At 46.9% G+C, this 25,644-nt stretch overlaps 1 protein-coding gene across 1 annotated transcript in view; it reads right to left on the minus strand.

The window, feature by feature from the left end:
- Positions 1 to 25,644, minus strand: part of EIF2S2 (eukaryotic translation initiation factor 2 subunit beta) — a 482,918-nt gene that overhangs the window by 161,008 nt on the left and 296,266 nt on the right. The window contains exon 7 of the mRNA XM_086932192.1: positions 11,664 to 11,720. Coding sequence (XP_086788318.1) covers positions 11,664 to 11,720 — 57 coding nt within the window. The remainder of the gene's footprint in view (positions 1 to 11,663; positions 11,721 to 25,644) is intronic.

Consider the following 25,644-nt stretch of genomic DNA (forward strand, 5'->3'; position numbering starts at 1 on the left):
TCAGCTCGAGCCTTCTTTTTCCTCTCCATTTCGGCGGCCTGGTAGGAGTTGAGTGTTTCGGCCGATCTCTTCGATGTAGTCATCTAAGTAGCCTTCGGGTCCTTTTCCTTCGGCATCTAGCAGTCTTTTTCGGGGACGTGCTTAGATGACCTTGGCTTTTCACCTGTTTTAGCAGTCTGGGAGTCATTTTCGAAGGATCCGCTGGGCTGTTTGTCCCTGGCTACAGCTGCGGCTGTCGACATTTTCGGCGCCAGTGCTCCTTTCGTGGACGTAAGACTTTTTCGAGAGTCTGTCGAGGGTTTAGGGGTCTATGTCTCTCCAACCTCTTTAGATGTTTTCTTATCGGTCTCTACGACCGTGTAGTCATCTGGTCCGTCGGCGATGTTGAATGTAAGACATTGTTCTGCATTCTGTCCATCAACTGTGTTTTTTGCAATTTTCACCCCGAGTGGGCTGGGTATGCTCAGACGTGAGTCCCAGGCTCTCCACATCTCTGGAGTCAAGCTATCCAGGCTGAAGTAGGCTGATAGCCAGAAACCAGTCCTTGGATGCTTGATTCCGGTCTAGGAAAGACATGGTTTGGTAGTTCGGGCTGGACTGTTCTCATGAGGCACAGGGGGTCAAGGCATGGGCTCAAAAGTTTCAGCCACAAGTTGTGTGAGAACTGTATTTAGACTCCACATGGGCACTGGAGCTGTTCTTGGATGAGCAACTCCTTTAGCTTCCTCTAGGAATCGTTTAATGACAGGTCTTATGAAGAAGCTTTTGACTGTTTTCCCTATGGTATATGCTACAATGAATGAGAGGTGTACCTTTATGCTAGAGTAGTTGATGTGACTGTCTAATGGACGAGTTCGATGTATGATGACTGTTTCCTATAGGTTGATTGATTTCATTTGGTTGTTAGCTGTTCACCAAGTGGTGTATCGCTTCCATTTTGCAGCATACCATTTCCTTGTAGTGATTTTCTTGCTTCTTTAAAAATGTACATTGTTCTTACAGGCAGGTTGAGATGACCAAACTCTGCGTACCCAATGTCAAGCTGCTTGGTGTAGCGCTGTTGGTTCCGGATGAAAGATTTGGCCTTGTTGCACTGTCAACAGGTCTTTGTCCACTCTGATCTTGATTATTTGTCCCCTGGACAGTTCTAGCAGACTTGAATACCATGTTTGTCTGGGCCATTGTGGGGCAATCAGAATTAGGTTTGTCTCCAGTTGCCTTGCCTTTTCCAGTACTCTTTGGATTAGGGGTTTTGGTGGAAAAGCGTATGCAAATGTCACCGACTAATTTAGTTATCGGGCATTCCCTTTTGGGCAGGTGCTGATGAAACCTCGAGGCAAAGAACTGGCATTTCTTGTTCTGTAGTGTTGCAAACAAGTCTATCATTGGGGTTCCCGAGAGCTTGAACTGACAGTGTGATGGGTCTTGTTCCGGAACTAGGAAATACGGAGAGTAATTTCCTTTGAAGCACTCTTGTTTTGGTACCAACTATTGCTTGTTTTTGGAGAAGGTCTTGGCTTTCTGAATTTTATTGACAGTTCTGATTTGAGGAACTTTTTTTTTTTACATTGGGTGGTTTTGCAGGTGGATTTTGTGAACTCTATGCAATACCTGTACTTTACTAAATGTAATATCCAACTGTGTGGTAATTTATTGCCACTGGTGTTGGGTGTGTGTCTTTCTCCTTGTAGGAGTCAATATGAACTATTTCCTCTTCCTCTAGAAATTTGGCCTCTTCCTCGAGAGGACGGCTTCGGATGTTGCTGCCAAACTTGGTATCCGGTTTGTTGGCTTGTTTGTTGACCATTCCCTTGTTGGTGTGAAATGTGTTTCCTTTGAACAACTGTTCATCTTATTGTGGGCTTTCTGTTAAAGCTACTCTTTTGAAAGTCCTCCTTTGCGGCAGGGCTTCTGTAGCTCTTGAAGTATTGTTATCCTTTTTGATTTGTTGGAGAGATATATCCACCTCCTTTCTAAAAGTGCTTCCCCTGTGAAAGGCCTGTTAATGACGGAAGTTTGAACCTCCTGCTTAAATTCTGAAATTCTAAGCCAGGCACATCTTAGAGTGGTGCCTGTGCACATTTGTCTACTGGCTGCGTCTGCTGCATCCAATGCAGATTCAAGGCATGTTTGCGATGTTTTTTGCCTTTCTGGACAATGGACTTCGCTCTTTTCTTGTCTTCCTCTGGGAGCTTGTTGATGAGCTCCTCTAATGTCCTCCCACTGTTGATGTCCGTACCTGTTCAACGGGGCATTTGAGTTAGTGATGGCCACTACATTGCTGCCTCCTTCTCCATCTTTCTCCCCACCATATCCATCCATTTGCTTACCTTCCCTGGGGGGTGGTCCAGTGGTTGAGAGGGCATTTGCTATTCTCCTGGCCGTGGTGACGATGGAGTCAGGCTCTGTTTCCTTGAATATATTTAGGGTCTTTAGAAAAGGCTTTTGAACTTCTTCTCGAACCTTGGTGTTACCCCTTTGCTTGAGGCTGGTTCCTTGAAGGCTTCCTTACCTTGATCTAGGATGCTTGGTAGCATAAGCAGGTAATGTACCCTCTTATTGACTGGGGCAAATGTTTAAGAGGAAACATGCATCTCCTTTCTATTCCTTGAGGGGGACTCCGAAAGTGTCTGCGGCTCTTTTAAGAAGGCTGTTGTAGGAGGCAATTTCATCTGGTGGAGATTCCTTTGAAGGATAGCAGCATTTCTCCTCTTCGGGACTTTCGGTGTCAAGGCCATTCCATGTGTCTTCAAAATTTTCTGAGGCTTCATCCTCTTTGAGAGCATCTATGTAATCCTAAAGATCTTTATCACGAGGTTCGGAGGTGATTCGAGAATTTTCTCTTCTTCACCTTTGGCGTAGACGTCCGCCTCGGTGGCTCGAACCTTTGAAATCCAGAAGTCATTTAGTGAAGCGTTGAACTCCTTTTTTTGGAGGAGCGTTGCCATTCTGACTTCGAGTCATTCTCTTCCTTTCGACTAAGAGGGTTTTCTCGGCGTCAGACCGGAGATTTCCTTTTCTTGCTTGCGCTTGCCTCTTGTTTCAACGGCAATGCGCTTCCATTTGGAGTTTCAAAGTAGACCCTAGTTTGACGCTTTGGGTGATTTTCCCTCGCTGTCTTTTTGTGGCCCTTCGGTTGTGACGGATGTGTATTGTTGTCTTACCTTATCCATCTTGTTACCTGAATTGCTCACCTTTGTGTGGGGTTGGTGTTTTCTGAGTCACCTTCCAGAATTTCGACATTTGATCCTTTATGCCTCGATTCTGCAGACACTTCCTGGCCCTCTTCATTGCTGGATAAACCTACGTCTTTCAGTGAAGTCTTCTTCGGAGCCTGTGATATCGGTGCATAGTGGGCCTCTCTCTGCTTTCGGCGTGTCCCGAGGGTTTTTGGTAGGAACACCACGCAAGCCTCACAGTCCTTGTCTTTATGGTCCGTGGGTAGGCAGAGGCTGCACACATCGTGTGGATCGCGTTGTGTGAATTTGCAGTGGTACTCTGGGCAGAATTTGAAGGGGGTATGTTCCATGGCCTCTACCTCGCCACATGTCGACTTTGAAGTCTTCTGTTGTGATGTCGCTCTCTGAGTTCTGTCCTTATGTCCAGTTGTGATGTTGATGGAGTTTACTCGGATTCTCGACTTTTCTTTTTTCAGGGTTTTTCCAGAAAAACTATTGGATCGTCCTGTCTTGCTTCAAGACCCAAGAGCGGAAAAAAGAATCTGAAGATGGCTACCACGAACAACACCTCCAGGGCGCTGTCAGACGTCACACCAGGGATGTACCTAGCACCAAATGGTGGTCGATAATCAAAACGAGAAAAGCAACAAAAAATAATAATTCCAGACCCAACCACTAGATGGCGGAATAATGCACAGCATGTAAACCCAGAAAAGGATTCATGCTGTAAAATAAAGTAATACAAACAATGGAGAGTCCTAGAAAAAAGACGTTTAAAAAAGGGAACGGACATCAGCACGCCAACGTCTTCTTATGGCTCCGATGACGTCATACGGAGTCGTGAGCAGAGATGTGCACTGCGACATCCTCGTCGACGTAGGAGAGCTAGGAAGAAGTTTCCGTGGAATGCTGAGGCAGAGTGCAATTCGAAAGGCGAGTAATCCACAGGCAGATGTATCCATCAAAAAGTATAAATTCTGCAAATCCACGGCTACTAGCCAATATACTTGATACAGAGTGGAAAAGACCTGCGCAAGATTAATCATTTGAAATTCTGTAGGCTAGTGTTGTGATTGGATAGTGTTAGGGTTAGGGTTCCCACTGGCTGAAGGAGTCACCCGATTACTAGGACTATAAAAAGGCCAGGCTTAGGGCGTCTCAGCCCGGGCGTCGAGGCTAATTGCCTGTTTGAGCCTGTTAGAGACTGGTCGGGACTAGGGTAGGAAATGCTGCCCTTTTTCTCATTTAGCAATACCCAAAACTCTTTTTTACTCATCCAAAAGCCTCCTCAAATTGCTAAGACCTAAAAAAAAAAAAAAAATCTTTCGCTCTTTTATCCCTCCTCTATTTTTTTCAATTGAAATTGACTAACATGTTAACTTCTCAAATTCCATATTAAACTATACTAATATACTACCCAAATAACCGAATAACATACACTACTCCAATTACTTCATATTTTTTTACTATACTAATTTTCAACAGTAATCCTTTATGGGTTCTGGAGTGGCGTGCTACTCGCCAGAAAAGCGATTAAACAAGTGCTATATGAATGCAAATCTTTCTTCCCCTTTTATCCCTCCGCTATCCTTCTCACTCCAAGTAACTGACTAATATCCACCACTGAAATTACTTCATATTTCCCCATATTAATTCACCACAAATCCTTTGTAGGCTTCCTGAATAGCGTGCATCAACAAGCGCTATATAAATTCAAACCTTTGTCCTCCTCTATCCTTCTGCTATCATTCCAAATCCAAATAACTAACCTATCCACCACTTAAAATGTACTTGCATGTTTCACTATACTAATTCAACACTAATCCTCTATGGGTCACGGAGTAGCGTGCTACTCGCGGAAAAAGCGCTTAGACGCTACCTCAGGGGTAGTAAGCGCCATCTAAATGCAACCTGTAACTTTAGTTCTCTTGTAGGGGAATTTCCGTGACAGTCATAATCATGTGAATTGTCCCGCCCATTTGCGTGGACCCGGAGCACTTCATTAGATATATCTTCTTAAATGGTCATCCTCTGCCTTTCTTCAGGAAGGCCTGCATACACTTAAAAGATAACAAGACAATGCAGCCTAACTAACTAGGCTATACTGGCCATTACTTTATCTTGAAGTGAACAAAAATAGCCAGTTAACTCTTGCTTTTAGCAATTTTACTGAGTTTTAACACATAGAAAACTCCTTCACAAAACTCCTTTTTTTCATGATCGAGATGAAAGGGTTGGACAGAGAAGCCCCCATAGGCTGCCATTATGTGTCTGGAAATGGATACCTTTAAGAGCCTCCAGAGACCCCCGGTATCCCATGATGTACAGCCAGAGACAGTTACTTTCAGTTCTTTTTGAAGGCATAGAGTAGCAATGCTTGGGGAGTCCTGGGCAAGTCTGTTTCTGCCACCGGGGAGGCAGGCGGGTTGTTTAGGACTATCACGGAAATACCCCTACAAGAGAACTAAAGATACAGGTAAGAAACGATTCCTTCTCTTGTAGGGGATTTCCGTGTATAGTCAGTCATGTGAATAGAATAGCAAGCCCATCCCAAAAACTCACCAGCGGTGGAAGAAACAGAACAACCTCACTATTGTGCAAATAGAATGCAAAGTAAAGCCTGCCCAACCTGACCATCTGCCCTAGCATCATATTCTAGGCAGTAGTGTTTAGTAAAAGTATGAACTGACTTTCAAGTGGCAGCCTTATAGCTTTCCGAAATAGGTGCGTTAAGTAGTAAAGCAGCTGTAGCAGCTTTAACTCTGGTAGAGTGAGCTCTAGGCTGTAAATTAGACCCCGGTCCTGAAAATCTGATGACTGGTATTTTTAAAAGGGGAGTTTGTGAAGGACATTTCCTATAAGAAGTTAAAGCTGCCAGGTGAACTTTAATCGAATGAAAGTGAAGGTAAGATTGAGCTAAGTGTAGCAAGTAAGGAAGGAAAACTTCTTCCTTGCAGGAGGTAGGACCCACATTCTTAGACACACACCAGATGCAAAATCTCTTCCATTTATATATTTTTAGCAGAGTTTTATATAACGCAAACTTGACCCGAATCGGGTATCAGAGCGCTTTAAATAGCACCAGTTAAGTTACATGAGGACACATTCATTTTTGTTAGGCACGGGGAGATTACGTTATTTGCCCAGAATCACAGGATGTTTATATGCATAGGAAGTGCGTGTAGATGGCAGTTTGGCCGCCTTCAATATCTCCATGTAGTCCCGAGGGAGAATCAAATGTCCGTACTGTACTAACTCAGGAGCCATGCCGCCAAATTCAACGACAAGAGTTTGGTGTGAACAATCTGTCCGCCGAAATTCGTTAGAAAGTCCGGCCAGCATGGACGACGGAGATGTGGCAAGAGAGACGGGTGGAGTAGGTCTGTGAACCACCACGGACATGGGTACTCCAGAGCAACAAGTATAATCTTGGCCTATGATTGTGAGCGCTTGATCAGTACTGTCAGGATCAGGGGAATTGGAAGAAAAGCGTAGAGAAAGCCGCCTGACCAGTTGATCCACAGTGCATTCCCCAGAGTCCCAGGTTGGTAAAACCTGGAGGTGATGTCGTGGCATTTGCTGTTTTCTGTGGTAGTGAACATATTGTCCTCTGGAGTACCCCATCTTCCGAAGATGTGTCGTACCACTTCGTCATTTAAGACCCATTTGTGATTTTCTTGAATGAGTCTGCTGAGAGCGTCCACATGAGCATTTTGAACACCTGGGAGGGGAGTTGCTGTGATGGTCACATTCCTGGCCAATAGCCATTTCCAGATGACCTGGGCTTCCCGAGAACACTAGAGGTCTCAAGGTCCCTGCTTGTTGAGATAGAACATTGTTGTCGGAATGTCTGTCTGGGCAAGTAGGGAACTGGTGTGAAATGACAGCTGGAAGGCTTTCAGTGCCAAATGAACTGCTCAAAGATCCAGGAAGTTGATGTAGTATGTGGCCTCCTTCAGGGACCACATATCCTGTATCTAAAGGTGGTCTGAATGCGCACCCCAACCGTGGAGAGAAACATCCGTCACTATGGTTTGCGTCGGTATCTCCTTGTGGGAGGAGAACCCTCGTAGGAGATTGTGGGGAGAACACCATCGGATGGACTGGAGGACCTGCTGAGACAGCTGAATCCGGTCTTCCTAATCCCCTAGTTTCTGGTCCCACTGATCCTCCAGACATTCTTGCAGGGGTCTCATACGGAGTCATGCATTTGGAGTGAGGAAGATACAGGAGGCCATGGAGCCCAGGAGATAAGATACCTTCCTCAGTCGGTGAGGGCATGGTCATGAGGGCCTGAGCCTTCCGCAGGATCGATAAGCATCTCTCCTCCGAAGAGGACACATTTGCCGTGCGACTATCGATGGTGGCGCCCAGGTCCTGTAGACATTGGACAGGAGTCAATAGACCTCGTGAGGTTGATGTGGAGGCCCAAACGAAGGAGGAGATTGGAAGTCCAATTGAAATGCAGTCGCGCTTCCTGGGACATAGCTGCCTTGATCGCCAGTCGTCAAGATATGGGTAGACGAACACCTTGCTCTTCCTTAGTTGTGCAGCAACTACGGCCATGCATTTGGAAAATGTCCAGGGTGCTGACTTTAGGTCGAAGGGAAGCACAGAGTATTGATAGTGGTTGTTGCCTATGGTGAATCGCAGGAACTTGCAAGGTTTCCTCGCTACGGACATGTGAAAATGTGTCTTGCAGATCTATTGCGCATAGCCAGTCTCTCTGATGAAGCAGAGGGTAGATTTGATGCAAGGACAACATTCAAAACTTCTCTGCGAATCCATTTGTTCGCATGTCACAAGTCAAGGATGGGTCTGAACTCATTATGGTCTTTCTTGGGGACTAGAAAGAACCGAGAATACAGACCTTTTTCTTTCTGTGCAATAGGAACCGGTTCTATCGCCCTTTTCTGTAAGAGGATATTGGCCTCCCCCTGTAACTCGCGTAGCATGTAGCGTAAGCGAGTTGGAAGAATCGACGGAACAGGGGATGTGAAACGTAGCGAGAATCCATTGCGCATATTTAGCACCCAATTGTCCGGAGATATTTTCTGCCACTCAGACAGTTAACTTTAAATGCTTCCCCCCACCGGAGTGGGTAACAGAAGATGGGGAAGTAACCCTTCAGGGCTTGGAACCAGCAGGGGCCTTGTGCACACTGCTGGTTGGACCGTCCTCGCGACTGGTGTTTCTGAAACGGCTGAAAAGACTGCTGAAACTGCTGTTGATTGGACTGACTGCTTTGAAATCATTGGAACCTCTGGAAGGAATAACACTGTTGGAATGGGCAGAAGGTTTTGCGTTGTTCTTTAGGCTTCTCTAGACCTACAGCCTTTATAGTCTCCATTTCAGTCTTCATGCGAGCCAGCTTTTCATCCACATGGTAACCAAAGAGGGTCGTGCCAGAGAATGGTAGATTAGAGATGTGCTGTTAAGCCTCCAGCTTCAGTGAGGTAAGACAGACAGGAATGCCTCCGGAGAGCAACTCCGTGGCAACATCCATGAGCTGACAAGAGCTAAGTATCCGCTGCAGCACTGATTTGATTCGAAACCATCAGTCCTTCATTCAATATCTCATGAAAGTCCTCCACTTGTCCATGAGCAGGAGGTCCACAAACTGTTGAAGCGACTCCCACAGGGATCGGTCATACCGGCCCAGCAAGGCAGTAGAGCTGGCCACCTTCATGGATGTAGCTGCAGTGTTGCAAAATTTTCTCCCCACCGAATCCAGCCTGCGGCTTTTTTCATCAGGTGGTACAGCGGAGCCGTAGCATGCTGTTTCTTTGCCGCCACCACCACCACCACCACCACGATGACCAAGTCGGGGTGGGGGTCCATTTGAAGGAAGGCAGGATCCGGATCCGTATCAGGTGGGCGGTATTTCTTCTGAAGCCTAGAAAGCACAGATTTTATAGAAGAAGTCAAGAACAGTTCAATAGCAGGTTCCAATAAACCAGGCACCAACAGAAACAAGGGACGAGATGCTGGTCTTTGCTGGAGAGTTTCAAATATAACTGAAGTCGATGGCAAAGGGGAGGACAAGGGAATGTTCCGTTTTGACGCCCCTCTGACCAGAACCTCCTGAAAGGTGGTGATATCAATGGGAGACACTCTTTGAGAAGAAGAGTCCGTTAGAGAGGAGTCCCTGGTATGCCAGGAGCAAGATCTCTCGTAGCAATGGCAGACATCGCGTTGAAGACCGGCAGTGGCTACGGGAAGGATGTCACGGCCAAGACAGTGACCTTGGTCTTCGAGGCGCTGCAGGACGCGTGGGCTGAGGAGCTGTGGGCCCAGGCTGAGGCAGAGAAGGAGTCAGAGAATGAACCGGAGGTGGCGGCGGTGGTGGAGGAGTTGAAGGCACGACCACCGGTTGACGAGGAGCAGGAGGCATCCTTGATGGTAAATAGGTATGGGAGTACTCCGAATCTGCAGAAGAGACCAGCCTCCTCCGTTTGAGATGGCTGCGAAGGCGGCGCCCTGGACTCAAATCCAGACCTCCCCCTAGATGTCGATCTACTGCTAGACTGTGAACGTATACATCATCTGGACTGTGAACTCCCTGTCGACATAGACAGGCTCACTACGGAGCGAGTCCCGAAACAGTACCTCGACGTTGAAGGGGACTCCTCGATGTCGACCTTCTTGTAGATGTCTATGGCGACTGCCGGTGTCTCCGTGACTCCGATCGACAACGATGATGCCTCGACGGCAATCTGTGTTGTGGGTCAACATTGAACGAGGAGACATCTGCAACGGCGATCTCGGCCGAGATCTCGCCGTCCTTTTCCTTGGCCTCGCTTCGGCCCAGTCGACGGAGAGCATATCGTTGTCAAACCTGATTGACGTAGTAGTCTTCTACGCCGACCATGACCGCGTCGTTTTTCCACTGTTTTTTGACTGGGGAGCCCCCCACCGAGGTCGAAGCATGGGTTTTGGCAGAGGACTTACCCTCTCCTTGCCCAGAGGTTGTAGATGCTGTGTTTGGTCTTCGCTGCTCCAACCCCTGGAGTCTAATCTTCTCCCGGTCACGCAGGGCGAGTCTAGAAAAGGTTTTGCAGAAAGAGCAGGTATCCGGCACATGAGAGATAAGCAGACACAGACTTAGCTTCTTTCCACCACAGTCAGGACACTTGTCGAACATAGAAGGCATCATGACAAGAAAACTGTAGAAATTCTGCCAAACAAGTACAGCAGAAGGTAGATACAGGCCAAAGAAGTGGAGTGAAATTGCAGAAATTCAAATACTTTAATAAATTCAGAAGAAAATACCAAAAAAAGGTAGAGCTCAATGCTCCAGGTTCCTGCTAGCAGGAGCCGGAAAAAAGAACTGAAAGTAACTGCCACTGGCTGTGCAGCATGGGATACTGGGAGTCTCTGGAGACTCTTAAAGGCACGGTATCAATTTGCAGACAATGGCAGCCTATGGGGGCTTCTCTGTCCAACCCTCTCACCTCTATCATGAAAAGAAAGAGTTTTGTGAAGGAGTTTTCTATGTGTTGAACCTCAGTAAAATTACTAAATTTAAAAGTTAACTGGCTATTTTTTCACTTCAAGATTAAGTAATGACCAGTGTAGCCTAGTTAGTTAGGCTGCATTATTGTCTGTATCTCTTAAGTGTATAAGCAGGTCTTCCTTAAAAAAGGCAGAATACGACAACTTAAGAAGATCTATCCAATGAAGTGCTCTGGGGTCCACGCACATGGGCGGGACTATTCACATGATTTGGACTATACACGGAAATCCCCTACAAGAGAACAATTTTAGGCAGTTGTGGAATGATTAAAGGTCTGTAGATTTGTGGAGTGGGTACATTTACTTTGGCACACTTGAATTTTGGGAATTTAGCATCAATACAATGGACAAATTTGGGAGTGGAGCTACAGATCCACGTGCAAGAGTGAATAAAAAGGAAGTGACGTCAGCAAACAGGTTGGGTGCCTAAATATACCTCTGTACAATCACTCCCAGTGTGGTGTAAGGCCGTCACAAGAATCTGACTGCACATACCACCAGTACACAGCATTTTATTATAGAAAGGCGGATCCAGTCCAGTGTCTGGGATGTTTAAAAGCGGAAGAATCTTTGGTTCGAAGTATCCAACAGAACAGCAACTTCGGGGTTAATAGTAACTTAGGAGAAAATAATATCTTAAGAGAAGAGACCCAATATGATTGTCTGCTTTTTAAAACAATATAAAAAAAAAACTGCATAATAAACATAATGTGCATGCACTATCAAAAGGGTCCGAGGTTACATTGAAATGATCCTGATAAAAATAAACATTTGTTCAATGCAACTCCAAGATTTTAAAAGGGTGAAGGATGCTACACCAACATTGCTCATGCATTAACCGTAAACTGCCTACAGACTTAAATCCCAGAATTCCCGATTCAATGCAGTATAGTTTTTACGACTCAGACTATAATAAAGACTGTCAAATAGAAAAAAATAAGAAATAATTAAATGCAAAATGTTACTTACCTAGTACCCAACTCAGCCAACAAAAATGCCAAGAGATGTTTCGGCTGCCGATGTAAACTAAAATTAAAAGAGTGGGTATTACAACCAAGTTAAAAACTCACAGAACATAAAAACAAGACCATGAAAACTGAGCCCAGTTATAGGAGTACTGCTGTAACTTAAATCCAGAAGATATAGCTTAAATGCAATAGGCAGTTTATTGAAGCCTTCTTTCATGCAGGTTAGTGGTTGCCTATCTCAAAAGGAGAGGAAGGAAATGTTGCTTAGCTGTAATCCTAGTTCTCTTCTTGGGGAAGCCTCGGCATAGCTAAAAGCACTGATTATGATGCCAACACTCAGGATCCCAGAGCACACACACACACACATACACATACATACATACATACATACATACATACATACATACATACACACACACCTGATAAGTCTGGAAATGGGTGGTATGCAGTAGGCATCTGACAACATTTTTGAAGGAACAAGGTCTCCGTGTATGACAAACCCAACACAACCTTCAAACCACGGTCAACCTTTTCTACCCATGGTCCCCAAGGATTCTATAGATTTCTTCAATGAGTTAGTTATTCAAGACTTGAAGGAACTATATACAAAACAACTAAGTTCTATACAAGCAAGGGACATAGGGTATGGCAAATTGATGGAAAAGTTGCAAGCAAGGCCTGACAGTTGTTAGACAGGCAGACAATGGCGGGAACATCGTCCTGTGGCAGATTGACATTTATCAAAAAGCAAAATCACAAATCGGGGGCAGGAAATGCTACTGGAGGGCAGACTAGGGTATTTTGCAAAAAGTAGTTACCAGCTATTACATGCGGCTAGATCAGTGGAGGTCAGTAGGCATATGTCACAACCTGAATATACATTCCTCAAAAATTATTCTCCTGCGACACTTTTTCCTGTACCTTAAAGCGAAGTTGCTTAAGAGCATTGATTGGAAGCCTATTTGAAAATACTTCCAGGTTTTTAGATTTCTTTTTACAGGACTTTGTGAAAAGTATCATTCTTTACTAGACACTAGTGATTTCTTAAGGAAGGTATATGATATCAACTGGGAGGAGGGCTTTCTTAAGATAACTCTAGATGTCTCCTCCCTATATACCAGTATCTCACATGAAGATGGAGTAAGGGCAGTGAAATACTTTATGAACTCCCGACCCCTAACATAGTACAGGCACACTGAAATGCTAATAGACATGTTGGATTGGTGTCTAAAAAATAACATTGTTCTGTTTGGTAAAGATCAATACCATCAGATGAGAGGGACGGCAATAGGCACCTGCTTCGTTCCCAGTTGTGCAAATTTACATATGGGCTGGTGGGAGGAGCAGGTGCTCGCGCACACAATATGCCAGAGAAATGCCCAACAACGTGGTCCTTTGGACCAGTTATATTGATGATCTTTTAATAATCTGGCAAGGCGAATCACAATCAGCGTGACATTTGAGAGCCTTGGCAAAAATGTCTTGAATCTGAGCTTTACACCAAATCTTAGCAAGGAGGAAGTCCAGTTCTTGGACATCCCAGTATATACTGAGGAAGGAAAAATTAAAACCAAAACCTTGCGCAAGGAGACTACGGGCAACACAACACTGTATGCCCGCAGCTTCCATCTTGGCTTCCAAATTGGTGAACAGAATTCCTTACGTGGAAAATTTAAGGAAGGAGGAGGAAGAACATAAGTTACTTACCTGTAAACTGTGGTTCTCCAGTATTGGTGTCTTTCATAGATTCACATGCTTGAATATTCCCCGTCTTCGAAGTGGGAGTCCCACGGTACATAAAATAGCAGTAATATATGCATGTATATATGAGAAATATTATAAATAAAATATACATACATATAATGCAATAAAAATGTAAACTTAAAAAAGTACCATAGAACAGAATAGGCCCATTGAAAAGCCCAAGGGAGAATTCACTTTAGTAACTTATAGGAGTCATTATGTGTTGGTCCACATTCCAGCCAATCAGGCTGTAGCCTCCTCTAGAACCTTCTCCTCAGAAGCCCAAGTCCTCAGATTTTCGTAGCACAAGTAAGTATAAATGTTTGAGAAGAGAGCCTCTGAGGGGAGGATGGGAGGGTCGCATGCGAATCTATGAAAGACACCAATACTGGAGAACCACAGTTTACAGGTAAGTAACTTATGTTCTTCTCCAGTATTAGGGGTGTCTTTCATAGATTCACATGCTTGAATAAGAATAGAAAGCAGTAAAACATACATTAGTCATAAAGGAAGATACAAATAAAGTTTAGGCATAACTTATCACTTAATAAGCAATAAAAAACCAAAACATGACAATACCTTTATGACTGGAGGCGGGTAGCAACAGAGGCTCACCTTTAATGGAAAAGATTCCGCAGCACCGCTTGACCCACTGCCGCATCCGCGGCATCTGTTGATTGCAGGCAGTAGTGCTTCGTGAAAGTATGGCTGCTGGACCAAGTAGCAGCTCTGCAGATTTGTCTTAGAGGTACCCCCGCAAAGAGGGCAGCAGAAGTCGACACAGCTCTCGTGGAATGAGCTCGAGCAGGAGCAGGAAGGGGCTTGCCAGCCCGTTGATGACAATAGGATATGGCAGACGATATCCATCTGGTGATAGTCTGTTTAGTTACGGGTTGTCCTTTGCATACTGGGCCATATGCAACAAACAATTGATCAGACTTTCTGAAGGTAGCTGTGCATTGAATGTAAAATTTAAGACAGCGCTTCACATCCAGAGTGTGTAAGGAGCGCTCCGCTGCAGATTGAGGTGCAGGGAAGAAAGTCTTAAGAACAATAGGTTCATTGAGATGAAAGTCACTGGGAACCTTAGGAATAAAACTGGGATTTGTTCTCAAGGTAACAGCCTCGTTGGAAAATTGCAAAAACGGTGGCTGTATAGTAAAAGCTTGAATGTCGCTGACGCGTCTAGAAGAGGTCAGAGCAAGTAACAGAGCCACTTTCCACGTGAGGAACTTCAGATTGGAAGAATGGATGGGCTCGAATGGAGGCAAAAGCAGCTGAGACAGAACTAGGTTGAGTCGCCATGAAGGTGGAGGCCGACGGATTGGAGGAAACATCCTAAAAAGGCCTTTGAAGAACTGTCTTATGATCCTGGAAGAGTACAAAGATGTTATGCCATCATGACGGAAACGAGAGATAGCAGCCAGAAAAACCTTAAGGGTGGAGTGAGATAGTCCTGATTTTGCTAGCGACAAAAAGAATGGCAAAATTTGTTCTGGCTGAGCACACATGGGATCTAGTGATCTAGTGGAACACCAAGCGCAAAAACGCTTCATTTCAGCTGGTAAGTTTTGACAGTAGATTGTGCTCGAGCATTTGATAGCACTGCCCTACAATCCTTGTCGATATTCATGTGTGCAAATTCATAGTACTCAGGTTCCAAGCATGAAGTTGAAGGTATGCTGGATCCGGATGGCATATTTGACCTTGATGCATTGTGAGAAGATGTGGTAGCGGATGCAACCGCATCGGTTGTGGCAGAGAGAATAGGAGGAGATCTGAGAACCAAGGACGTCTCGGCCATTTGGGTGCGATCAGGATCATCCGACATGGTTGGAATCTCATTCTGTGTAACAGACGTGGAATGAGCGACAGAGGAGGGAATGCATAACTGAAGGCGTTCGACCAATTTATTGAAAAAGCATTCCCACTCGACTCCTTGTGAGGATGCCGGCTCGCAAACCTTAGACATTTCCTGTTGAGAACAGTTGCAAAGAGATCCAACTGCGGTCGGCCCCACTGTCGGAAGATGTACTCCAACGTTGGTTGGTGGAGTTCCCATTCATGGTTGTCCGAGAGGGCTCTGCTGAGCGCGTCCGCCAGCACATTGGCCACACCTGGTACATGGATAGCTTGGAGATGTATTTGACGTTGTAGAGCCCAGTCCCAAATTTCCTGTGCCAGCTGTGATAGCACGAGAGATCTTGTGCCGCCTTGTTTGTTGATGTAGTGCATGCTGGTGGTATTGTCTGTCTTCACCAACAATGTCTGTCCCTGCACTACTCTTTGAAAGGACTTCAAGGCCAAGAAAATCGCCAGTAGTTCTAAGCGATTTATGTGCCAAGTGCGCTGAGACGCCGTCCACTTGCCTCTCACGGACATTCCGTCGAGATGAGCACCCCAACCTTCTAGGGAGGCGTCTGTCGTCAGTGTCAGTTGTTCGTCCTTGAATGAACGACCTGTTGCTATATTTGGAGGATGAGCCCACCACTCCAAAGCTCTTTCTATGCGGGACGTTAGATGGATCTTGTCCTCGAACGACCCTGATACCTGCTTCCACTGGCTGTCGAGTTCTTCCTGAAGGACTCTCATGTGCAGTCTGCAGTTGGGAATCAGTTGAATGCACGAAGAAGCCATGCCGAGGAATGACTTGTACATTCGGACAGAAACGTACTGTCTTGACTGCAGGAACTGAACTTTTTGTAACATTCTGCCCTGACGTTCCTGTGAAACGAACACCTGCCCTAGCCGAGAATCGAGCGAGGCTCCTAGAAAGTCTTGTTGTTGAGAAGGGCGAAAGTGTGACTTCAGGCAATTGATGGAGAAACCTAAAGTTTCGAACAGGGATATGCAGACTTGTGTGTGTTCTTGTGTCAGTTGGAAAGTCCTGGCTTTTATGAGGCAATCGTCCAGATACGGATAAAACTGGATGCTCGGTAAGCGCAGGTAAGCGGCCACCGGGGCTAGGATCTTGGTAAATACCCTCGGTGCCGATCGAAGGCCGAATGGGAGGACCTTGAATTGGTAGTGAAATTGGCCGACTGTAAAACGAAGGTATTTCCTGTGCCTGGTGTGAATAGGCACATGGAAATATGCATCTTGAAGGTCTATTGTCGAAAAGAACTCTCCTGGAATGAGGAAATTCAAGATTTGAAGCAGGGTTAGCATCTGAAAAGTCTTGGACGCGATGAACTTGTTTAGAGCCCTGAGATCCAAGATGGGGCGCCACTCTCCTGATTTTTTCTTCACTAGAAAGAAACTGGAGTAGAATCCCTTGCCGCGTTGACATTGCGGTACCAATTCTATGGCTCCTTTCCTGATCAGAAGCTGCACCTGGGCCAACAGTTCCTTGAAATGGGGAGAAGGTGGGCCCGAAGGCGGGCGAGCGGGGGGAAACTTCGTAAATTCCAGGGTGTGTCCCTTTGAAACTACATCCAAGACCCATCGGTCGTTGGTGATGTTCGACCAATTGCAGAAGAATTTCGAGATCCGACCTCCAAGATGCACAATCCTCTCACTGTTTTTTGCTGGTGTTCGCACCACCTCTGTAGTTGGATTTCCGCTGGTAAGGTCTGGAGGTTGATGAACGATTTTGGGACTGATAGGAACCTCTTTGTCTGTTGTCGTAAGTGTATCCTCTATATTGGTTCGTGCCTCGAAAAGTAGAGGTTCCTCCTCCTCTACCACGTGCCCCACGAAATGGCCTCTTCCTGTATTGGAGAGTTGTTAAGGACTTCGCTGTGTCCGTGTCTTTTTTGATGAGTTCTAAGGCATCATCAACGTGCTTACCAAACAGAGACTCGCCATCGTAGGGCAAATCAAGCACTCAAGATTGAACTTCCGGCCGGAAGGTTGTTGACTTCAGCCAGCCTTGGCGACGCAAAACTGCAGCACCCGCCAATTGTCGGAATCCAGTAGAGGCTATATCGACGGCACAGTCGATAATCTCCGTTGAAATCTTTTCTCCCTCGAGAATGATGGCCTGTGCTTCCTCCCGGATGGAATCGGGCATTTGGGGAAGTAGACCAGCGATCTCGGACCACATTTGACGGTCGTGTCGACCCAGAATGGCTAAGGCGTTGGAAGCTCTTACCGTTGTTGCTGCCATTGTGGTAAATTTCTTACCAATGGAGTCCAATTTGCGGCCATCCTGATCCGGGGGGGAAGTTAGGGGTATGGCTGGATTTCGAGACCTTTTTTGTGCCGCCTGAGTGATCACTGAGTCTGCTTTAGGCTGTGAAACTAAGCAGGCCGGGGAAGTAGGCGGCGCTTTATATTTTTTGTCCAGTCTAGGTAGAACGGCTGGAATGGAGTTAGGACGTTCCATCAATTTCAGACCCTCTTCCCATATGTGGTCAATAATAGGAATGGTATGAGTTTGGCGTTGAGGCAAGTCTTTAAAGTCATACAGAAAACATTCTGCTTGCTGCGTTTCTAACGTTAGGTGGAACCTTTTTGCTGCACGAACCATAAGGCTGTGGAAACTTGCGATATCCACTGGTGGCGAAGTTCTCGGTGATGTTGGTGGAGTAGAGGGTGTCTGTGCCCTATAATTGTCCCAATCCTGCATTTCCTCATCATCAGTGTCATTATCTCCAGTGTTTTGTGGAGTTTGACCCTCATCAGGAGCAGCACCTAAAGGAGACGTAGGTGCATTAGTCGCTTGAGCTCGAGGCCTAGGTGCTGGAGACTGTGGTTGAAGCGCTGGAGACGGAGGGCGTGGAGCTGGAGCCTGGGACCGTTGCACTTGGGGTGCTGGGGAAGGCGGCAGCGATGGTGGAAATCTACGATTGTAGTCATCCAGCATGTGTTGTAGGTTTTGGACCATAGACGTAGGAATTTGTGTAAAGCGTTCGTAATTAGGTTGTTGTGTGCTATCCAATGGAAAAAGGACGTTCCCATCTTAGACTGCATTATCCGCATACTCATCCTCATCGCTGTAGTCCTGACACTTTATGTGTAAATCCGATGGGACTGGTTGCTGGTTGGTAAAGTTGATCCACTTCTGAATCATTTCCAGATTCCTCTGCTCCAGATTGAAATAATTTCTCCGGAGGTTGCGATCCACTCCTAATAGGACTTAACTGTATCAGTGGTACAGACTTGAGGGACGAAGTAGAAACCACTTTGAAGGTGGTAGCAGATTGTAGGGGTTGCTGTGTCGTCGACGAGCCCGTCGACGAGAGTGGCATAGCTGTAACACCCTCTAGTTGTTTTTTCGTTGGCGCCGCTGCATCCGGCATAGGAAATTTAATTTTGGTAGACGATGATTTTTTGGTCGTCGACGAGGCCGTCGACAAGGCCGTCGACGAGGCCGTCGATGGAATCGCGGTCTTTGCTGTCGACGAGGAAGTCGTCGGCGGAGCAGCCGTCGACGGGGGGTTCATCATCTGCGTCGATGGTATCGTCGACGGGGCTGTCGTCGACGAGGATCCGGTCGTCGGCGATGAAGCCTTGGTCTTCGTCGACGGGAGAGCTGTCGACGATGGATGCGTCGACGGTGGTTTCTTCGTCGACGGTTTGATTGACGAGATCATAATAATGGATGAGATGGGTCTCACCTCCTGGCTGCTCGTCGACGAGATCATCGTCGTGGCAGAACTAGTCGACATGGAAGAAGTAGTCGTTGACGTGGAAAAAGCCAAAACAGACTACGTAGACGCTGAAGACGTCGACGGACGCGTCGACGAGCCAATGCCCGTTTTAGAAACGGAGGGCATGGTCTTGGGACGAGACGCCAGAGAACCAGGTCCCGTAGGCGTGCCCTGAAGCAAGTCTTGTGAGGAGACATCCTTGGAAGATCCCAGCTTTTTACTCTTCTTAAGAAAAGGAGAGGGGATTTCAGTCTCAGACCCACGCTTCTGAGAGGTTTTAGAAAAACCAGATGACATACTCTCAGCATCGGCCACGATGTTGTCAGATGATTTCAACTTCTGTAGCCACAGAAGGAGACGAGCCTCTCTGTCCCTCAAGGTCTTAGGAGGAAATTTGCGACAGAGTCTGCAGGTAGAGACAACATGGCCCGGATATAGACAGTAAATACACTTACTGTGTGGATCCTCATGAAAAAGGCGAAGTTTCCCACAGGATGGACAAGCCTTGAACAGAGTTTTCTTTGAAGAAGACATTTTGAAGAAAATTATGAAGAAACTTGAAGAAAACTGAGCAGATCTCAGGGAGACTCCCTTCACACGACGTGCGGTAGAAAATCTGAGGACTTGGGCTTCTGAGGAGAAGGTTCTAGAGGAGGCTACAGCCTGATTGGCTGGAATGTGGACCAACACATAATGACTCCTATAAGTTACTAAAGTGAATTCTCCCTTGGGCTTTTCAAAGGGCCTATTCTGTTCTATGGTACTTTTTTAAGTTTACATTTTTATTGCATTATATGTATGTATATTTTATTTATAATATTTCTCATATATACATGCATATATTACTGCTATTTTATGTACCGTGGGACTCCCACTTCGACGACGGGGAATATTCAAGCATGTGAATCTATGAAAGACACCCCTAATACTGGAGAACTGTAGCTGCCCTGCTGAACTGTGTCAAGCTCAAGATCAACTCAATGACCGGTTCAAACAAAGGGGCTACAGTAAGACAGTATTGTATTGAGAGCAGCAAGAGACAAAGCCAATGCTAAACCCAGACAAAAGTTATTTCCAGATCACCCAAAAAGCAAAGAATCACAAGCATCGCCATTTTGCTTTATTACAGGGTGCAGCAATCAGCATAAAGAGCTGTGGTCCTTTACGCAAAAACATTGGCATGTACTACGGGGAGATGGTTTCCTGAGACAAGTTAAGGGGGGGTGGGGGGGTTAATAACTTTCCATAAGGCGAGATCCCTAAGCGAGGCACTGGTAACCAACAGCCCTAGAATTCCAACAATGACTTGGCTGAGTAATAGCAAGGGCTTTAGTAAATGCCACAAATGTAAGGCGTGCAAATATGGAGAGAACATGACAGAAGTACCCTTACCATTTTCAGAAAAGAAGTGGCACATAACGAAGTCAGTCTTTGACGTGTAGAAGTCAATTTGTAGTATATGCATTGAGATGTAGCTGTTTTAAGTTGTGCATAGGAAGCATCATTTTACAAGTCCATCAGAGGATCTTACAACGTCAGAGCAATTAAAAACAGGGACCAGGCTTGAGCGGGCACATCGGGCACCGATCCCGCCGCCGCGTACCATTATTGCGCGAATTCCCAACTATAGGGATCGGGATGCAATCCTGCAGGCGGCCCAGCAACGTGGGGACATTCGGGTGGACAACGCCGCGATCCGCTTCTTCCCGGACTTCACGCTCAGGTCCAGCAGGAGCGCCGCTCGTTTGACACCGTCAAGAGAGGACTTTGGAAACGTGGATATAAGTAAATGATGTTCTTACCGGCGCTGTTCAAGGTCCTGGCGGATGGGAAATCCTTGTTCTTCACCCCCCCGCAGAGGATATACATGCTTGGCTTGAAGAGCGCAGCCAGAAACAGAGGTCCGGAGCGGGAGGGGAGCTGAAGAGATGCAGCACCCCGGTCTCTGGCGTCCTCTGTGGGATCAGCTGGGGATGCGCGACGGCGACAAGAAAGCCCACACCCGGAGAGTAGGAGGAAGACCCGCAGCCTGTCGGCGTCACCGGAGCTGGGGTGATATGGAGATCCACGCTGGCCTGCACAGCCATTACTCATGGACACGTAATGTATTTGGGGATCAGCCACCGATTTAAAAAATGTAGATTGGGTGGCCGATCGTTTACGGTCTTGGCCTCTAAACTATGGAACGTACTTCCTGCCTACATTCGCTCTTTGGATGACCTTCTTGCTTTTAGGAAAGCTGTCAAAACCTATTTCTTTCCTCTGTCTTAATAATCACTCCCTGCTTTTTCTGTGTTATTAGTTATGTTACTTTTTCCAGTTACAGCGCCGGGACGCCCCTTACCTTGGGCAGCTGTGCGCTTAAAAAATCCAAATAACATAACATAACATTGATGTGGCGGGGCCACGGGGGGAGGAGGGGTTTTGAACCTGATGGGGACCATGCGAGAGACTGACTTGCAGCCCCAGAGTACAATCGCTGTCACATGTGTGCCACGGGGGCTGCGCCCCCGGTGGGGTCCTCCGGAAGTACTCCGTTACAACATGACGCGGATCCTGAGCAGGGCACATGATGGTATTGATGAGGTTACGCACAAGGGGGGGGTGTCGGATGGATGCCCCGGTAGCATTCTTGGTCGTAGTTCTCACCCCTGAGTTTACAGGTTATCGTTTCTTTAGGGCTACAGGCGCTCTGCTTGTTGGGGATGTCTGGCGAGTTTGGCAGGGTAGCAGGGAGGGGGGCTGATGAGGGGGGATAGGGGAGATGGGGGGGGGGGTTTCCAAGTTCTTATTCTTACTGTTTGTATGCGTTTCTTCACATGACTGTTCTGACTCCATTGACAATCAGTAGGCGGGAGGGGGGTGAAAGGGAGACTTGGTCTCTACCCAATATCATTGACTGGATCGATGGCTGGGTTGCACACGACACAGACAACACATTGACATAGTATCCTGGAATGTTAATGGCCAACAAAATAAAATCAAACGCACTGTAGTGCTCCAATACCTCCGTAGATACGCCCCCGACGTTGAACTCCTACAGGAGTTTCTTACCTGTCGGTGTAGTTTTGCAGCTTGAAGATCTTTCTGGATTCACTATGCTGTGCATATTCCGCAATCTGGTGGTTGGGTCCGGAATCGTAGTCTTTTTCTCTCTTTTTTTTCGTAGCCCAGGTGGGCGTCGACGTCCCACCATTTGGTGTACCTTCGGTGACGTCGGCATGCTTCCGGCGGAAGCTACCACCCTTGGGCGCCATCTTCGGATTCTTTTTTCTGTTTTTTGTAGGCCTCATCTTTCATTCCTTTTCTATGTGTTTCCACCTTCTTTTCCAGCCTCATCTTTCTGGCGGAGGCGGGTGGGTTAGCTAGTGAATCCAGAAAGATCTTCAAGCTGCAAAACTACACCGACAGGTAAGAAACTATTCGTTTTGCAGCGTGAATCTTTCTGGATTCACTATGCTGTGCATAGATTTTGTAGCGGTTTTGTTACTTTTGTGGCGGTTGGGTGGAAGATGAGCGTTGGTTGTTGAAAATATGTTGAAGCACTTTTTGTCCTACTTGTGCTTCCTTGTTCATTTGTACATCCACGCAATAGTGCTTAGTGAACGTGTGCACTGAAGCCCATGTTGCCGCCAGATATATGTCCTGAATTGGTGTGTTGGCCAGTAAGGCAACTGTTGCTCCTTTCTACCTGGTGGAGTGGGCCTGTGCCCCTCCGGTTAGCTCCTGGCCGGCTTGCTTGTGGCAGAATTGTATTGTCTGTGCGATCCATATGGTGTTTTTTGTCACTGGTTTACCCATGTAACTGTTTGCGAAGGTTACGAAGAACTGTTCTGTCCTCCTGTGTCCTTTCGTCCTTTCAATGTAGTGCATCACTGCCCTTCTTGCGTCTGAGTGTGGAGTGCTCTCTCAGCGCTTGTAGTGGGGTTTTGGAAGAAGCTAGGAATCTGAATACTTTGATTCATGTGGAACCTTGACACCACCTTCGGCATGAGGTGCGGGTCCGTTCTCATTACGACCCTGTCACTATTTATCTGGATGTAGGGTTCCTGTAGTGTTAGAGCCTGCAGTACGCTCAGTCTCCGTAGCGATGTGATTGCTACCAGAAAGGCTGTTTTCATAGTCAGAATTTGCAGTGATGCTTTGTGGATAGGTTCGAAAGGTGCTTTCATGAGCTCCGTCAGTACTACATTCAGGTTCCAAGCCAGCGGCGGCATTCTTTTTGGTGGCGCTATTCTTTTAGCCCCTTCCAGGAATCTTTTTATGACTTGAGATGTGAAGAAGCCTCCCCGTTTCTCCTCTTGTGTATGTCACAATTGCTGCCAGGTGTACCCTTAGCGAAGATGAGCTTAGCTTAGCCTTTATTAGGTGCGTGATGTACCTTAGCACCGTAGATTCCCTGGTCAGCTTTCTGTGGAGTTTTTTCTTGCAACACCACTGAGTGAATCTTTTCCATTTTTCCCCATAGCATTTTCGTGTGCTGGGCCTTCTTGCCTCTCGCAGCACCCGCAGGGTGCTCTCTGGTAGTTTTAGATGTGCGAACTCTAAGTCCTCAGGAGCCAGGCTGAGAGGTTGAGGCTCTCCGGCTCTGGGTGTAGAACTTCTCAGTTTTCCATGAAGAGTAGGTCTCTTCTGTTTGAGAACTTGTGGGGGGGGGCCTGCGTCATCTCCATTATCTGGGAGTACCAGGTCTGCCTGGCCCATTGTGGTGCCACCAGGATCAGAGTCATGTTGCTGGTCATGCATTTGTTGAGAACACTGGGGATCAGTGGTATCGGGGGGGGGGGGAAAGCGTAGGCAAATGTTTTTGACCAGCTTATCCATAGGGCATTCCCCTGTGATAGTGCCTCCGGTTGCCTGGATGCAAAGTACTGGCATTTTGCATTCAGTCGTGTTGCAAATAGGGCTATTGTCGGAGTGCCCCACTTCCTGAATAGTCTCTCTGTTTCCTGTATATTGAGTTCCCACTCGTGGGATGCTGAAGTCTGCCTGCTGAGCCAATCCGCTTCTGCATTGTCCTTTCCTGGCAGGTGTATGGCTAGCAGGTCTATTTTGAGTGGTATTGCCCATCTCCAGATTTCCTGTGTCAAGCTTGACAGAGGGAATGATTAAGTTCCCCCTTGTTTATGTAAAACAACGTTCTGGTGTTGTCTGTATCAGCACCTTCTGGCTGTACAGGCGTTTCTGGAAGGCCTGGAGTGCTAGCAACACTGTTTTCAGCTCAAGGTAATTGATGTGTCTGACCGCATCTGTAGGGCTCCACAGGCCCCTCACTCTGAGCTTGTTCATGTGTGCGCCCCATCCCTTCTGGGATGCGTCTGTGATGGTCACTGTTGGCTCCGGTGGTGTTAGAGGTTTCCCTACGGTTATCCTTTCCTTGGTCCACCACCTTATTTCTTCCTGCACCCTGTGCGTTACAACCACTAGATTTTCCCAACTTCCTGTAGCTTGTGACCATTGCTGTTGTAGCCACTCTTGGAGCGGTTTCATCTGTAGGCGTACACTGGGGACCAGGTGTATGCATGACGCCATCATCCAAGATCTTGCTCACTGTCCTCACTGTCAGAGCTCGGCCCTTCTGGGAGTGACGTTTCTCCCTCAGTAGGCGGAGTGTTCTCTTTTCGCTGGGTGACACCCTGCATTGGACGGTGTCGATTTGAGCACCCAAGAAGATCTTCACCTGCTCCGGTTCCATTGAGCATTTTCCCCAGTGTATGGAGAATCCCAGGCCTGTTAGCGCTCTTGTGACCTGCTGTGCGTGATCTTTGCATGTCCTGTAAGAGCTTGCCTTCACGAACAAGTCGTCTAGGTAGGGGTACACATGTATCCCCTCCCTTCACAAATGCGCGGCCACGGCCGCGAGGCATTTGGTGAACACCCTTGGTGCGGATTTTAGACCGAAAGCCAGGGTTGTGAATTGGTAGTGATCGTTGTTCACTGTGAATCTTAGCATGTGCTTGTGCTGCCTGTTCATGGGGATGTGCAGGTACGCATCCTTGAGGTCTATGGTGGACAAGAAGTCCCCGGCCTTTATCTGCGGGATGACCTCATGTAGGGACGTCATCTTGAATTTTTGGTTCTTTACATATTTGTTTAGGAACCGTAGGTCCAGGATGGGTCTTAAGCTTTCGTTTACTTTTGGTACCAGGAAGTAGTTTAAGTACACTCCCCTGTTCCGTTCTTTGAAAGGGACCTTTTCGATGGCCTCTTTGAGGAGGAGTTCTTGAGCTTCCTTTTGGAGCAGTCGCAGCTCTGTTCCTGAGTGCTCTCTTCTCTTTGGCTTTGTTTGGTGGATTCTTTAGCAGCTCTATGCAGTATCCGAACTGCATGATGTTCAGTATCCACTTGTCTGTGGTGATTTTTCTCCACTCCTGGAGGAAAAATCTTAGTCTGCCTCTTACTGGAGTAACATGTTCTTTTGTGTCTTGTCCGTGTAGCCCTCTCTCCTTGTTCTGACTAGCTCTTCCCCCGGAGGGTTTGAGTGGGTGAGCACCTTTTCTCGTGTGCAGTCACTTAGAGGGGGGTTGTTCACCGCCTCTCCTTCTCTGTCCTCGTCAGTTTCCTCTTGATCGAAAGGACTGGCCCCTGCTCTGGTAGTTGCAGTTTTGCCTCTGCTGACCCTGGTGACCCTGGTTGTCACTCTGT

The sequence above is a fragment of the Lissotriton vulgaris genome, chromosome 7, assembly GCF_964263255.1.
Source record: "Lissotriton vulgaris chromosome 7, aLisVul1.2, whole genome shotgun sequence".
NCBI classification, from domain to species: Eukaryota; Metazoa; Chordata; class Amphibia; order Caudata; family Salamandridae; genus Lissotriton; species Lissotriton vulgaris.